The sequence below is a fragment of the Linepithema humile genome, chromosome 2 (genome assembly GCF_040581485.1).
Source record: "Linepithema humile isolate Giens D197 chromosome 2, Lhum_UNIL_v1.0, whole genome shotgun sequence".
NCBI classification, from domain to species: domain Eukaryota; kingdom Metazoa; phylum Arthropoda; class Insecta; order Hymenoptera; family Formicidae; genus Linepithema; species Linepithema humile.
Window position 1 is genome coordinate 6,017,898 of NC_090129.1, and position 16,720 is coordinate 6,034,617.

Sequence of the window (16,720 nt, forward strand, 5' to 3'; positions counted from 1 at the left end):
TTGTTTTCTCGAAAAATATTTTCATAGAATAGCTTTAACATTATACTTTTTTTAATTAACATGTCGCTACATCGGTAAATATTCCGTAATAAATGGTAATAAATGGTGGTAGTTGCGATGCATGACTTCTGCTGAAATTTCATACATATTTTTTCGATGGAAAGCAAATGCACGCTTTACAAAGGTTACTTCGTCAACCCGTTTTATGAAAGCTCACGGGAGAAAGTTACACTATGACGTACCGCGGAGGATTTATCCGCCAGGGATGTGCTCAACGAGAAACGTTCTTAAACTATTGTTAAAAGTCATACCTACTTTTAACTCTCGCGAACGAAACTTTATATTGTCTCGTCCGCGATTCATTTATACGCAACAACTTGGCAATCAACGAATTTAGCATCTCGACTCCGCGAGAAGTAAGAAGTTAATGTTGAAAGTTTAAGTAAGAATAAATGTTAAACAGCTGCTTTCTTTTCTCCTTCGCTCTATTTGAATCGTGCAATTTAATAGAACGCCCAGGAGATAAGATCTTGCGTCAGTCAAAACGGAAAGGCTTGAAAATCAATTCTGCGCGCGAGTATAGAGGAGGACTAGTAGGAAATTACGAGGATCTCATAAGTCTAGGTGGAAATGAATTTCCAAAATCGATTGTCAATGTCGCTGTCTGTCACGCGTCCCGGCTTCCTTCCTCGTGTCGAAAAACGAATAGCGTACTGGGAATTCATTGAAACGCGACGAGAGACAAATTGGTAGAAAAGAACGAATATTGAAAACGCCGTTCATGCCAAAATAAATTCTCCGGTTTCGCAATTTTCTCTCGCGTCATGAAACTAATATTAACACGCAAACAAAAAACGAGAAAAACAAATTTTGAAGTGCACTTTCTATAATCAATATATAATTTTTCTCACTTATGTATATAAATTTTATCTATGTATTTATTTATACGTTGATATATATACATACATAGATTAAATAAACTGTTATTCTATTACAGTAATTTTTTACACAATTAATTGTTATAGCGATAATAATTATAGCGAACTAATCTCGAGAACTCTGATTAATTTCGAATATACTATATATAAAATATATATGTATATTTTCTTTTTTTTTTTTTTTTTTTTGAAACTTATAGTGCGATTAATGTTATTCTAAAACATGAGGCAATTATTAGCACCTTTGTAAAGTAAGACTGACACTGAGAGAGACGGTTAGAGAATCATGCCTAGAAAACAATGAATGCACATGTCGCGTAACCATGCGACACCGATCATTCTAAAATCGATTCTCAATGTTGCTGACCCTCGTGCGCCCACCACGTGGTCGAACTTGGGCCAACGCACGCTATTGGACTGCAATTGTAAAGAAGGCTGGAGCGATGATAAATGCAAGGCGACTCCACGGCACTTTGGTCACCTTCACCAGCCCAGAGTCCCACCTGGTAAGCCTCAGTATCCAAAAGCTTGAAAAAAAAAATCAGCAAGCGAAAGAGATGAAGCTGAGAGCTCAGCTCGCGAGCTCTCATTTGACTGGCCCGGACACGCACCTGTATATACCTAATTGGCTAACTTTCACGCGAGAACTTAGCTTCTTAGAAAGAAGTGATCACCAGAGCACTTTCTTCTTCTTCTCCTTTTCTCTATCTTACTCTCTACTTCTCTTCTTTTTCTTTCCTATTTATTTCTTTCTTTTCTTATTTTTTTTTTACTTTATTCGATCTTTAAAAAAATAGATGATATTCGAGATACTCGAGAAGATTCAAATAGTAGAAAATGAAAATGTTCTGATATTTCTAAATTTTCCAGAAATAAGTATATCAACTGTATGTTAATAAGATCATAAAAACTTTTCTTATTGTGTAACATTGATTCATAGATAAAGTAAAAATATTGTTAAAACATCATACGTGATATACGTGTAGTGTAATTATTCGGAGTAAAAACATAAAAATGGATACTTGAATAATTTATGTAAATGTTTTGTAAGAAAATAACTTTATTCAATATCGCTTAATATTTGAAAGAAGAGGTTTGAAAATGTTAACATTTTCTAGAAACAAGAATTTCTATTTTTAAAATCGTTAAGTGAGATTAAAAAAGCAAAAAAATATTCTTGAATAAACAAAAACTTCAAATAACTTATTTATAATGGCCACTTTGTACAAAACGTTTATCTTGATTACATTAAATTCAACTGAAAACATTAAATTTAACAGAACAATTGGTATCGTTTTAAATTCATAGCATAATAACAGGAAAGCAATTATTAATCTCTTGCTCATTCCGATGTCATTCTAAACTGCATTAAATACATGGGTTTTTTAAATACAAATTAATTTTCAAATTATGTCCGTATTACGAAAATAAATAAATTATTAATCGAATAATTTTATAACATATTATTGATATTACATTTATTATTATTCACTGTACAATAACGGTTACAATAACAAAGCAATAAAATTTAGTTTTAAATGTAGACGTTATGAAAGTTCATATAATATATGCGAGAAAATGATATTTGGACGATTGAATATTTTAATACTTGAATATTTTAATACTTGAATACATCTATTTTATTTTTTTTTAAATAATTTATTTTATATATTGACAGTGCTTACGTTACGTCTAACTTTATTTCTTTTTCCTACTTTTCTGTTTTCTCTTTTACTTTTTTTCCTTTATTGAAGAAACACGCAGCTTGTGAAAAGGATGATTGGCACGGAAATACGGCATGAAAATTACTGACTTTATGGAAATTGCTGTGACAACGGAGAAAGATTATCTAAATACTGTTTAAAATATTAATTTACCAATTGCTATAAATTATTTATTCTCATTTAAATAATAAATTTCCACATTGAATATTATGCAATCTGTTCTGAGACAAATTATTACAAACAAAAAAATGCATGAGACAAAGCTCAACTATTTTATTCAAAACAGAATTATAATTGTCTCAATTTAGAAAATTGTATAAGCATAATTATATTTATAAGTATATTTTATAAATTAATAATTATAAGTATTATATTGAATGTTAATATTATTGAATAATTTGTTGAATGAATTGATAATAATTTTTGTAAATGTTTGATTTGTTGTCGATAATCGTATTAATAATCCTTTCCATAAGCGCTTTCTTGCGAATGGTTAGGAAATCAGCCACAATATGTACATAGTTCACGCGTAAATAATATACGCACACGACACTTAAGCTAGCTCTATAGGTACACCACTAATCATTGCACATGCACGCAATAATCTACTCTTCTCATCATCATTATTTCTATCATTGCGATTCAATATCTTTATTATAAAATTAACCAGATTTAGAGCTGGATCAAAAAATCTTATTATTCTTCAAAAAAAGGGAAAAATATTTTTACCAACGATATATTTTTGCTAAATTTTTTGGAAATAGATAAAAGAACAGATAATCAATCTTCTATACTCTCTTATATATACAAAGAAAGTATATAAGTCTCATGTAAATTGGTAAATTGCTGATAAAACTCAAACAACTGATCATCTGATTTGCTTCTTCGAAATGACTGTGAGCGCGATTAATAACATCAAATTATTTCTTGTCGAATGTGATTAATGTTTGGCAGATTAAAGCTCATTGTGCTCTCTTGATTTCAATCTATCGGTAATAATAATCATTTCATCGAATCATCTTCTTTGCCTCACGGAATGAGTGATCAATGAGCGTCTGATAATGGCCTTTAGCTCGAGCACCAAGCTGCATGAGGAAAGAAGAACGAACGAAATGCACCCGCCTGCATGTTGACGCCAAAAACTACGTCTAATTATATTTTCAGGACGAAAGAGCAGATTCGACGCCGATTGACCCCGCTGTTACCAGAAATGCTGAAACATATATGTGTTTCAAAAGAAATAAGCACTAAGAAGCAGACTAAATTAAATCAAATTTTTTATTACTTCGGATTTTCGAAAGTTCTTACATTTTAATATTACAAGTTTTAATTGTTGAAAAATTTCTGTTCTTAAAAATTGTGTATTAATCTTTTTTTTTTTACAAGCTTTGGTCTTGAAAGTTATTGGGTACACAAGTAGTAGTCAAAGCGAGTGGTTTTATGGCAGATTCGAATAATATGATACATATACATATACACAAACTTCAAGAAATATTTTAGCTATAAAATGCTTGCCTTTGAATACTTTTGATGTGTATGTATAGTACACGTGTATATATTTTTAGAGAAATCTAAATAAGAAAGTGAGGGAGAGAAAGAGAGAGACAGAGAGAGTACGGTCATAAAAATAACTCTTTATACAGTTACCTTCTATCCGTGCATATAATTTGTATTGCAAAAACTTTATTAATAAAAATCATATAATAAAAATAAAAATTGTATGGACACGTAAATTTAAATGCAACTATTGCAACTAATTTGCAAACTAATATATATTTATTGTTGATGTTTCATTAGCAATTGATAATAATCTAATCAAAACAAGCAATCAATCAAAATGAATCAAATTAAAAGATACCAATGCTTCATGAAATATACTACATTTGTGTAACAATATTATTATAATTTTGAAATCTGCTTCTAATAACACAAACACGTGTGTTCGCAGTTTTAATATTCACTGTATCAGCATCGCTCGGTAACAATGGGAAAAGCGCGCTGTGTCATCGATACACCGATGACTACCAAAAAGAAAAAAAGAAAAGAAAGAAGAAAAGAGAGAATGAGAGGGGGAGAGAGAGAGAGAGAGAGAGAGTGAGTGAGAGAGAGAGGAGAGGAGAGTGAAAAGGGGAGAGAGAGAGAGAGAGAGAGAAATTTCAGATTTATCGATATATGCCATAATTGATAATCAGTTCCAGAATCAGGCCGAAACCGTCTCACAGTCGTTTCACACGGTACATACACGCAACATACACAATACACATACATAACACGCGTGTACACACTTTCTACTTCGTTTCTCTCACCTCGCGCGAGTAAGATAGTCCTAAATTCTCGTCTACTAAAGCCTCGACGTATATATATGCCGCGCTTAACCACGACACCAATATCGTAATTCTTGCGCAGCTGCAACACGGTGGGGCTCTGGGTAAGAAAACACTTGAAATAACTTTGAATATATATTTCTCGATTACTCCGTGCCAAAAGTTCCTTTCCTCATTCCGGCAACAACCCCCCCGGGGCACTCATCTTCTATCCTATCGCTCCTTCGAGGTTTCTTTTTAATTTACGATGTGCACTTTACGTGTGTTTTTATCAATGTGTTTATGTTTCGAAACCTTTTTTTTTTTTTTTTCTAGAATTAAACTTTCTGCTTGCGAGATGAACATTCTTATTTACATGATGGTATTAAAACCTGGCTTTTAAAATGTTTAATCTAGGAGAGTAAAGGAGCAAGTAAAAGCCAATTGCTATTGATCGAGCTAAAATGCTTATCGATTAAAAGATCGGTGATCACGTATACGTATGATGTAATGAATAATGTTTGCAGTATACAATATTAGTATTAGATTGCCGAGAACTTTTAATTGATTAGCATTACGCTCGACCGACAACGATCAGCTCTTATTGGTCTCTCTTTTTACTCTTCTTATTTATTTAGTAAGAATCGGTTTACGCAATCCGATACAGTGGAGAAATTTTTTTCTTCGATAATTATTTCTACTATTCCCGTGGCAGAAAAACTTCTGTTTTCTTCAACATTCAAACATAATGTTAAAAAGAACTCCGTTCCCCCAGCTTTTCATGGAGTCCGCCATTTTCCCTTCATTCATTCTTGTCGAGTTTTCTACGATGTATTTCAGGATTCTTGATTGCTCGCATGGATTTGCTCTTCATCGTCGATGGAGTTTGCAGGTGAGAGATCATTTAATCGATCTTTTGAGGCAAGATACGAACACCGAACGTAAACACTTGACTTTTAACAAAGCCACCGCGTTACGGAGCGCGACACAGTTACTGCGGTTGTAAGCCCGGCTATAACGTTCCACGCATCAGACTCCGGAGTAGCTTGCAGGAAGCAGCTTGCGGTTTCTGAACTCTGGATAGCTTTGCTCGTAGCTCGACAGGCAAACACAGACGTGAATTAATATGTACAAAGGCCGTCATATGCGACGTTTAAAATAGTGGATAATTGAACCGCGAATCGCGCAAATCCAAAGCATCGTTATAAATTATTACTCGGCGTATTGACATATAGGTTTATTGCCTGCGTCTATTTTAATTACTTACTTTTAATTACCATCTGAATTGTTTGTTTGAAATATTGATCAAAATTCAATAATTTAATTAACAATAAAACAAAAGTAACAACAAAACAAAACATATAATATCTGAAAAGATTGTAATATCAAGTAAATTAGTGACACAGGCTACTGTCACATTGCCGTGCTGTAAAATTTTTTATTACCGTGTGAAAAAATTGTAATATATGTATTTTTAACAAACTTTAACAAATAATTAATACATATTTAGCGAGATTTGGCCAGTCTGGCGGCATAATTAACTTTGCGACGTTCACGACGAGGATGAAATAATTCGATATATAATCAAGCGAGCGCGACGATTAGTTTAGATGGGAACGCCAGCTATTCGTCGTGGATTCACGTTGACGTAGTTGGGGAAACTAATCAGCCAACCAACGCATATATGTATACCAAGCGACCTTAATCCGTCAGAATCGGTTCGCCAAGAAGGAGACGTTCCGACATGTTATCCGATAGCTCCCGATATTGCCTGCACGCTGACGCATTTCCATTCGCTGGAAATCCTCGTGGGTCGTGTAACGCAATCAGATAGCTGGCAGGTACTCCCACGTGATCGCGACCTACCTGCCCGCACAACAGGTTGTCTATTTACCTTCCTCGGTTATGCCGGACGCATCATCTTCCTTTCTGAATCTTTTATGCTTTTTATTTTTCAAATTTTTTTATTTTTATTTTTTTTTATTTTTTTTTCTTTTACTCTCCTAGAGGCAAACTGCTAGAGGAAGAGTCGAGAAACAAAGTAAACTTATTAATTACTTGTAACAAGAGCGTCGTTGTTGTAAGTAGGTAATTAATAAGTTATAAATGCGAATATATTAACAAAGATGTTATAAATTTAGCCGGATATTCCTTATAAAGCCAACGTGAAACGCGATAAAAGTATTTAAAAAGTTTTTAAGTATGGTATCACTTGGTTATTCCCTTGTTTACTATTCTAAGTACTGACCTGTTCTAATTTCTGTCAAGAAATGTTTGTTTTTAAACAACTATTTCCATAGTAAGAGAATCGAATGTCCGGCATAAATCCCGCATATAATCGACAATTGCTTGATAGATGCGAGGATTGGACAGGATTGGTGAATCATAAAATGGAGGGGGGGGGGAGAGGGGACGAAAGAGCGTCACCCGCGGATTAGTAAATAATTTATTTCAGGAAGTAATTTAACTTTTCTAATTGATCGTCTGCTCGGTCGGAGAGTTTCGCGAAAAGGGCGGGGCGTGGTGAGCAGACAGAACGGTGGAAAGGATGGAAGGTATAGCCAGTTTCAGGATGAAATATCCTCGACGAAGCACCACTTTGTGAAACGGGCTAGCGAGATGAATTTCTCGGCGTGGCTGCCTCGATCGGATGAGATTTCCGGTTTCTATATAATTCGGAGGATTAAGAGATGCAACGAGATGATCGAGCGTACAAGTTCATGAACGGAATGTGCGGTGTGTGTGTGTGTATGTGTGTATTCTTATAAACTCTTTTTGATCCAATGTCAAATAGCCGTGCAAAATTATTTCAAACAATTTTCTGACACGTCGAGATTATTGTGCGTTTATATAATATAGAATTTTTTTTTTTTTTTCAAAAAATAGAACGTTTTTTTTTGATAAAATATGATACAGTATGCAAATAAATATTTTCTGGATATTTACTCGCGTTTAAATGCTATTAAAATAGATTATGTGAATAAAATGCTTAGCCTCGTGCAAAAATATTTCAATATTGTTTGCAATGTCTGTTAATTCATATGTCAATTCATAATTAAAATACCGATAGAAAATTGTATAAATTATAAATTGTACGAATATAATTTATTATTAATACTGAATATTGTTGCGGCAATTAACTGAACGATGCTATCGATCGGAATGATCGTGTTCTATCGCTTCGCGTTACTAGTCGGTCAGTTCGTTTGTTAAGGAAGATCGCGTTGAAAGCCACTCTCGACGATAACGCGTGTCCTCCGGAAACTTGTTGAAAGTAAGAACGAAAAAAGTCCCGGAATGAACAAGAGTCTAAAGTAGAACTCTTCTACTCCGCCGCGTCCTTGGGAATTGTTGTTCGGAGAGATATTCGCTCTGGCAGAAGAACGTAAGAAGTGTCCGAAGAAAAGTCCTGAAGATATAGCACTCGACAAAGAGGCGCTCAAGATCAATTTCTTTGATTTTTCGGGAAAAAATTTAGGGAGATTGCTATGAGACTCTTAAAAGAGATTTACTACAATTCCGATTTACTTTGACATCCAGCGCTATCACCTTTTCTATTGTACCGCCATCCAAATGTGCCATTATTAACTAACACATAAAATTACTTCATAATTCAATGTAACAATTGAGATATTGAGTTGACACTGTATTAATGCCAACAAAATGCGCGAGTTTTTCTAGATTAACGTTACCTGGACATTTTATTATTCTCGCGTCGCATTCTCATGCAAAGGAAAATCATGCATAGAATTTGTTTTCTTCCATTTTTCCGTAGTGCAAAAGTTTTCAAGTTTAAGATAACCGTCTAAAGTCTCGTGGCTCCACCATGGAGTACACTTCGTTCCCAGAGGTGAAATTGGAAAAAGTTTTTCCGTTTGTGCGAATGCTTCTGTGGCAGTATCAATCTTGGGGACTTTTGGTATTTCGACTGCTGAAAAGTCGCTGTCAATGTTCAAGGTGTATATGTTTTGATTAGATTCGAGGATGAATTAAAAGAACCGGTCATTGTTTTAATATCGTTAGAGAATTGCTTTTATAAAATTTAACTTTTTTTATCACAGACTTTTTGCAGAAAAGCATTACTTGTACACTCCGAAATTTCTGTCTGCAAGTATAAAATTTAATTTATTTAGAGAATATAGGAATACACACACATGCACACATTGGAAGTGTAATTGGAGTTCCATGACGGCAGGACTAATTTCCCTGATGGAAAGCCGGGTTGAAAACTTTGAGTGACGAGACTTATTATTTATTCCTCCTGCCGTCGCGAGTCTCCCCCATTCAAGGTATTCATATCTGTCGGAATTTGATACATTACATGTCTCTTATTAAGCTTTTTTTATCTGCAGATACATAAAATATATGCATAGGATTTTTTTGAACATGATACTATATGTATATATATTTTAAAAAGTACCCAGGTGTATAGATAAAACAGCGTAGTTTAATTACTATGGCGTTTGCTTCTCGAGAGCCGACTCGTATATTGGACTAGCAAATTAACGCACATTTGATCGCAACAATCGATTTTCACCAACTCATTGCGCAAAACACTCTCATACCGAAGTCTTTTCCCATTAGTACTATTTTTCAATTGCTTGAGTCATCCAACAAGTAATTCAATTTATAAATCCTGACATAGAAATAAAATACATATAAAATATATATTTTTTCAAAAAAATATTCTCACACCAAAGTTATATCGTCGAAGGAAAAGAATCATAATTAAAAGAAAGCGTTAATACGCGCGCTTATTTTTGGGTCACACTTTATACTTTGGTTTTGTCATTTATCTTTGTATTTAAATATTTGAAATACGAGAGTAGAAAAAAAGTATTTTAAAGAGCAATATGAAAGAATCGAGAGAAGTCATGGCCATCTCATTAGACGTTGATTAACAACGACAGACAGATCGCTTTGTCTATTTCCATTTCGGACGAAAAATATTTCTGACTGTCCTTTGTTCTGTGGATAGTCTGTATGAGTGGCCTAATTACTGCGCGGCATTTGAGCTTAAAAAGAAAGAATTAAAAGAAAACTGAGAAAGCTAGCAATGGCTCTTTCTGCAATGACTCTTTTAGGTTGCGAATCTCTCGCGAAATGCTTCATATAACAAAGGTGCTTTATTTAATTCTGCTTTACAATATATACACAATTGATTAGAACTAAATAAAAATAAAACAAAATTATTTTGAATTATTTTGAAGCTATTAAAAAATGGAAGCATACAGAAATAATTACAATATTTATTTTTGTATTTTTTAATATTTTTAGAATAATTTAAAAAAAAATATTTTGATATGTAACACAGATTGTGTAATACAGATATTTAAGTTTTTTAATAATTTTGTACATGTTATAATCTAAAAATTTTTCTTTAGAATTTACATTTTTACTTATTTTAGTTGTTTAATACTTATTTTTAGTTGCAGTATATTTTTTGTTTTTACAATATTGATTTTTATTAAAATAATAAGTAAAATAGGAAAAAAAATATTTTTATTTTTATGTTTTTGTACTTTAGCAATATAAAAGAAAGCAAAAGCAGTTTTATAATAGTGTCAAACGAATAATTGAGTTGCTAACGTTTTGAATATTATTTATTAAATAATGATTTTAAACAAAAATGCATTTTTTGATTTTTTGAATCGTTAAAAACAAGTATTTTATATAATAAAATGTAAAAGATATTTTAAATTTTTCTCTTTTCAAAATCAATGTCACAAATACGTAAAATCGTATAATTTCACAGAGTCTCGAATGCAGAGACAAACTATAATATATTTAAAATGACAAAGAAATCAAGTGCTATCTGCGGTTTTGTATAAGGGGAAAATTTTATTAAATTATAAAAATAGTAAAAAGAAACTGCTTCCTTATCCCTTCTGAAGTGTAGCAGCAAATTGTTTGGCGTAAGAAATGAGAAAAACGAACATATTCTTATCGCAGCATCTCTCGCTTGCTTATGTTGAATCTTTACAGAGCTGAAAAGATAGAGAAGAGGTATGAGTTACAACGGAAAAGGATCCATTTCGTCTGATGCTGATTCATAGCGGTTAGGCGTGCTCTGCATTATTCAGAAAGCACACCTGACTGTATAACGCGCGCGTTTAAATATGACTGCACTACTTTTGACTGTCAAAGTGGATAATGCGGCACGAGGTATACTTTTCTTTCAGCTGCGTCGATTGCATCGAATCGAATGTAAGAAACGCAAAGAATTTACAACAGAAAGAGGCAAATTTATAACCAACGTATTTCATTATTTACATATTTGATTTTATTTCTTTATCGAGTTTAATTAACAAGTTTGCCTGTTAATATCTATTTTTAAAAATTTATTTGTGTTTAATATTCTAAAAAATTACATTTAATAAAATTGCAATAAAAATATAATAATAATACATTTAGAAAATTATATGTGCATTAGAATGTTAAGGATGCAATTAAAATGGAATAAAATAGAAAAATCTGAACGAAAATAAGTGATTTCAAAAATCCACGAGAAATAAAATCTTGGAATAAAATTAGTAATGGCAACGAAATGCTTTCATTTGGATTCGGATGCGGAGTTCATTCTTGCGAGCAAACGCGGAAACGGCTAAACACGACGCGCAATATACGAAGGTAACTCGCTATTTCGACCGACTATTTCCGGTCTTTGCGCGATGCAGTCCATGCAGAATGCGGCGTATTTTTCTCTCGTGTCTCCGATTTCGCTGGAACGTTTTGTATGTGTCTATGTTCGCTCCACGGGACTGCGGCAGCAATACGTGATTTTCTCGGATTTTTCTCTACGCATGTTTACCAACGTTCTATTATTTTGCAAACCGTTGATGCACAAAATGAGTTTCATACTTCGGACTGTCAAAAGCATATATTTTTTGTCCTTTACCTTATATAGACACGAAACGAACATTGCTCGATCATTGTTAATTCGTTATATAATTGCTAACAAATATGGCATAAGAAATATTTATATTGTGTGCAAAATTGCAAAATTGCAAATGTTTTATTTTGTGGAAAAAACGTTCTTATCTGACGCGACTGACAAAGGAATGATTGTCATTCGACAAGAGTGTACGAGGAAATATCTCTGAAACTATTTGAAATATACTTAAGATAATATTGGAAAAAATATTTTATAAAGACAATATTTTGTACTTTATATAGAAATCCAAAGATGCATATAGATATTTGTAAGTATGTGTGTGCATGTGTGTAGTGTATGAATCTCATTGAGCGGCTAACCGCTTAAAATAATTAACGTATACAAACAAATATTGTATCTGGTTATACTGCAAACATCGAATAATCATTATCAGCTTTAAAATAAAACCATAGTTAACGTTTTTGAAAAGATTTTTAAAATCTTATAAAACTTTAAAATGAAATTTTTAAAGAAATTTTATCAATTTTTTAAACAGAAATGTTAAAATTTTGGACAATGTTTGCAAATCAAATAAAGTAAAATGGTTATTTTAAAAATTACAAAATTTTAGATTTGGCAGCACCTCAAATAAGTAATCAAAGTGCGTAAAATGCGTAAATCAACATTTGCGGAGAAAGTTTACACATCACTGTTATATTGACTGCAACGATTTTCCGTCATTGCTTATGCTTAAACGAGTGATCTGATTCTTTCAAGCGTTCCATGATGAATAGCGGATTCGTAAGATTGCACGTAAAGATTGCGGATGCTGGGCACGACGAGGCTAGCTCGTCCATTCTTCTCAAGGACGACACGACTTCTTCCATTTCGCTCTTCCTTGTCTTTTTTTTTTCTTAGGCCCTAGAGCGATGTAGTAAGAACCATCTGTCTCATTTGTTTCAGGTTTTGCCACCTTGGAAGGCCGCCAAGTCTGGGAGTATATCCTTCAAAATTCGTACGAACGAACCCAATGGACTGATTATGTATAGCCGTAGCGGAGCGCACACGAGAGTACGTATTCTTTGACATCTTTTTAATTGTGATTAATCGACCATCAAAGTCGCAGAAATCAAATAGTAAAAATGTATTTTTTAATATATTTATAAAATTTAATTAACTTTTGTGATATAAAAAAATAACCCAGAATCAGGTTTTAGACAACAAAATCAAACGTGACTGTTAAAGTGTAATTAATCATCTGTACAATTATTGAAAACGCTTTTTGAAATAACAATCCGTTTTTGTCCTAAAACTCGTTCCGGTTGTGGTTCTGCACTCGAATTACGGTAATTTAATTATCGATGTACAATTCCATTCTCCTAGCAGTGCGATCGATGAGTGTTCATTTTCGTGGTCAACAATTTCTGCTTCTCTTAATTTGCCAAAAATTATTTAATATTTTAAGATATTCTCATTTTTGGTTTTAATTTTTTAACGAAAAAATATAAGTTTGCAAAGAAACAAGGAAATTATGTAAAAATTAATATTACTTATCAACAATAAATAGAATATTTAAAAAAAAAATTTTTATAATTTTAAATATCAAATTAATAAATATTAATTAATGTGTTAAGACTAAATATATCTAAAATATTCTTATATAACAGTTATATTTTGCATTATATATTTTTTCTAGTAGCTAATGCATTATTGTAGAGTTGAAAAAATATGATATTAAGCATAATCGAATTAAATGTTATTTACTAAAGTTAACAAGTCTTTTTCAATGGTGGATAAGCCTGAATTGCCACGATACATCTTCATTTATTCGTAATTCTGTTAATAACAATAATACGCTAATATATGATAATATATCTTCATCTATCTATCTACAATAACAGAAATGCAATAAGTTGCGACAATAAGCTTTCTTTATTTTAGATATAAAATAGTATCTCTTCATATTTTGTTAAATCTGCGAAAAAACTTTCCAATAATTATAGATATTATTTTTCTTCTAAATAAAAAGCAACTGTTTTTACGTTATATCGTACAAATTGAAAATACGTTGGACCGTAAGAAATGTGTATATGAAAACAATTTGTTTTATTTTAAATAGCAAAAAATACTGTAATATAAATGTTTCTATTTATTACAGCAAGATCTGTTTGCCTTCGAAATTCTTGGCGGACATCTTTATCTGCATGCCGATCTTGGAAGTGGCCCTGTTAAAGTGAGATCATCAAAGACACGCGTCGATGATGGCGTTTGGCACGATGTTGCTCTCAGAAGAGTTGAGAGAGATGGTCGAGTCACCGTCGACAGCTATACAGTCGATTTTCGGACGCCAGGTAACTAATCGAAATAATGATTGAATTAAAATAAAATAAAAACATATTAATTAGGAATATACAAGTATAATGTTTTGAAGAAAAAAATTATTATTTATTATTTCTCAAAAATTTAACAAAGTACTGTGTGCGTGTAATCAGGAGAAATAGGCGTATAAAAAAAGGAAAAATTGTTAATACCAAGCAAGTGGCAATTTTGCAGCATAAATTCTTCAGGAAGCATTTTAGGGATAATTATTTATAAATAATTGTTTTCTTAAGTTATCTGCTTTTCCGGAAAAGACGTTAAATATTTCTTTTAAAACTTACGAATTTTGCAATCGATGAATCGTCCGTTGTAGCATATTTTTGCATGTAGTAGCAGTTTTTCAAAAAGAACTATCTCGCCATATACATAGAGTGTCTAGCCCGGCCTGGCAGATAAGTGTCCTCGAGCGTGTAACTCTGAATTATGAGTGGCTCGGCCCGCTCAGCTCGCCGTTTACGTCGGTGGACCGCGATGTCCAGAATTTACTCACTGCACCGTGGTTAAGTGATAAAGCACTACGTATGTACGGCCGCAAACACACGACCAATACCGCAAAAACGATAAAAAGAATTTCATTGAAGCAGCAAGAGTTTATATATCCTTTTACGGATAACAATGATTTATAAGATTGCTGAAAAGATATTAGTACAATACTTATTGCTCCTGATTTTCAGAAGAAGAGATAAAAAATGGTGTATTCAAGATATTTTCTGTCATTATAAAGGACACTGACGCACATGTTGCGTCGCTTTTGTAAGCTTAGTAACGTTAGTGTTCATTTTTGGCTAATTTAACTTTTCAAGAAACATTTATTAACATACAATAATTTATTGTATAAAATTATGGCGATTTCTTTGAAAACTGTTGAGCGAAAAGCTAATTTTCAATTTCCGCTTTCTTGCTGAACTTGTTATTTTACAGCAAGTTCTTGGTATTGTATTTTACTTCTATTTTTTGTGCAGAATGTGCATAGAATTTATCTATTACAAATTATCGCAATGCTAAATGTTAGAAATCAGTATCCTTTTTTTTTTTTAGAACAACTTTTTCAACTAGATAATAAAAAATGCGAAATTAGAGAATTATAAAAAAATTTATCTTGTCTAAAAGTTGACTAACGCGTAATAAAAGGATATTCAGAATATAAATTTATCGCACTTTATTCGAATTTATGTTTTTTCAATAACTAATTTATTTGTTAATTAATTTGTATGTTGTACTTATTTATTATCTATATTTATTGATTTTAGTTTCTCGGGAAAATTTTCCTAAAACATGTTAAATGTTTTCATTTCTGCTCATCTATCTGTTTTCTGACTTTTTCTCTTTTCACTCATCGAACATTTTCGAAATAAGTTTATAACTTCAGTCAAACTATGTCACACTGTTTCCACCTTACCATGAGCATAGCCTATCGTGGTTAGCCAAATTACACGGACGGTTAATTTGCCAACGAAATTTGCCTTTGAATCCTACCAACAGAGCCTGGAGCAATTCTGCTCTTGCGCTTCTGTAAAACCGCGAGCAAATAACGCGGATCACTGCCAAGCGCAGAAAAAGATCTTTGGCTTCCGCGTCCCCTCTGAAATAAATTGTTTACCCGCAATATGGATAAAAGCAAACGAAATAAATTTGAATTTCAGAGGCAGAATATAAATAGGAAAATATATTTTCTGAACAAAAAAGTCTAATAAGATACGTAATCACGGATCCACAATTCTAAGACAAATTAAAAAAATAAACTTAAAAAATAATCAAGTTATAAAAATTTAATCATATCACAAAGTCTATTATATATAAAATGATAAATCAGTCTCCATATTCAAATAACTTGAGAGAAAAAACAAATACGTGTATTATATACGTAATATCTTTTATTTTCTATCACGTATATTTATTGATGTGTTTCTTTAAATGTTTTTACACATCTCTCTATAAATTCTACATTTTCGATATAATGACATTTCGATGCATGCGTTCTCCTTTTCTTCTCTCTCTTTCACGTATATACACATACTCATGCACGTATTGAAATGTCAATATATCAAAAATATAGAATTTTTAGACTCATAACATTGAAAAAATATCAGAGCGTGTACAAGGTAGAGAATTAAAAATACACTTTATATAACTACGAAATGTCAAGGTATCGAAAATACAGGGGAACATTGGAAAGCTCAGTTTAGTTAGTGCTTAATAACAATTCTCGATCAATTTTCATTAGGTAGTACCTATATTTATAAACACAGTATATATTCTCGCTCATTTGTCAAGCACTAATGTTAACAGACTTGTTGTATGTTCTCTAATGTTTTTATTTATTCTTTATTCAGTTTTGATATTTATTTAGAGTAATTAAAATTTTTTTATTTCACATATAATTTTAGAAATCTTTATTGATTCGCTTAGTTATAATCTTCTGCAATTGTTTTCTATTATGTGCGTTTAAGAAGGATCACGCTATATAATTAGTACAAGGATTTATATATTATTTTAAATGTC

General features: G+C 32.1%; 1 protein-coding gene across 4 annotated transcripts in view; it reads left to right on the forward strand.

Moving 5' to 3' along the window:
* Positions 1-16,720, forward strand: part of Nrx-1 (Neurexin 1) — a 212,125-nt gene that overhangs the window by 130,723 nt on the left and 64,682 nt on the right. For 3 of the 4 annotated variants that reach the window (XM_067349190.1, XM_067349191.1, XM_067349193.1), the window contains 3 exons: positions 1,370-1,444; positions 12,803-12,910; positions 13,998-14,190. In XM_067349190.1, the coding sequence (XP_067205291.1) occupies positions 1,370-1,444; positions 12,803-12,910; positions 13,998-14,190 (376 nt within the window). The remainder of the gene's footprint in view (positions 1-1,369; positions 1,445-12,802; positions 12,911-13,997; positions 14,191-16,720) is intronic. The other variant, XM_067349194.1, reaches the window with a different exon arrangement.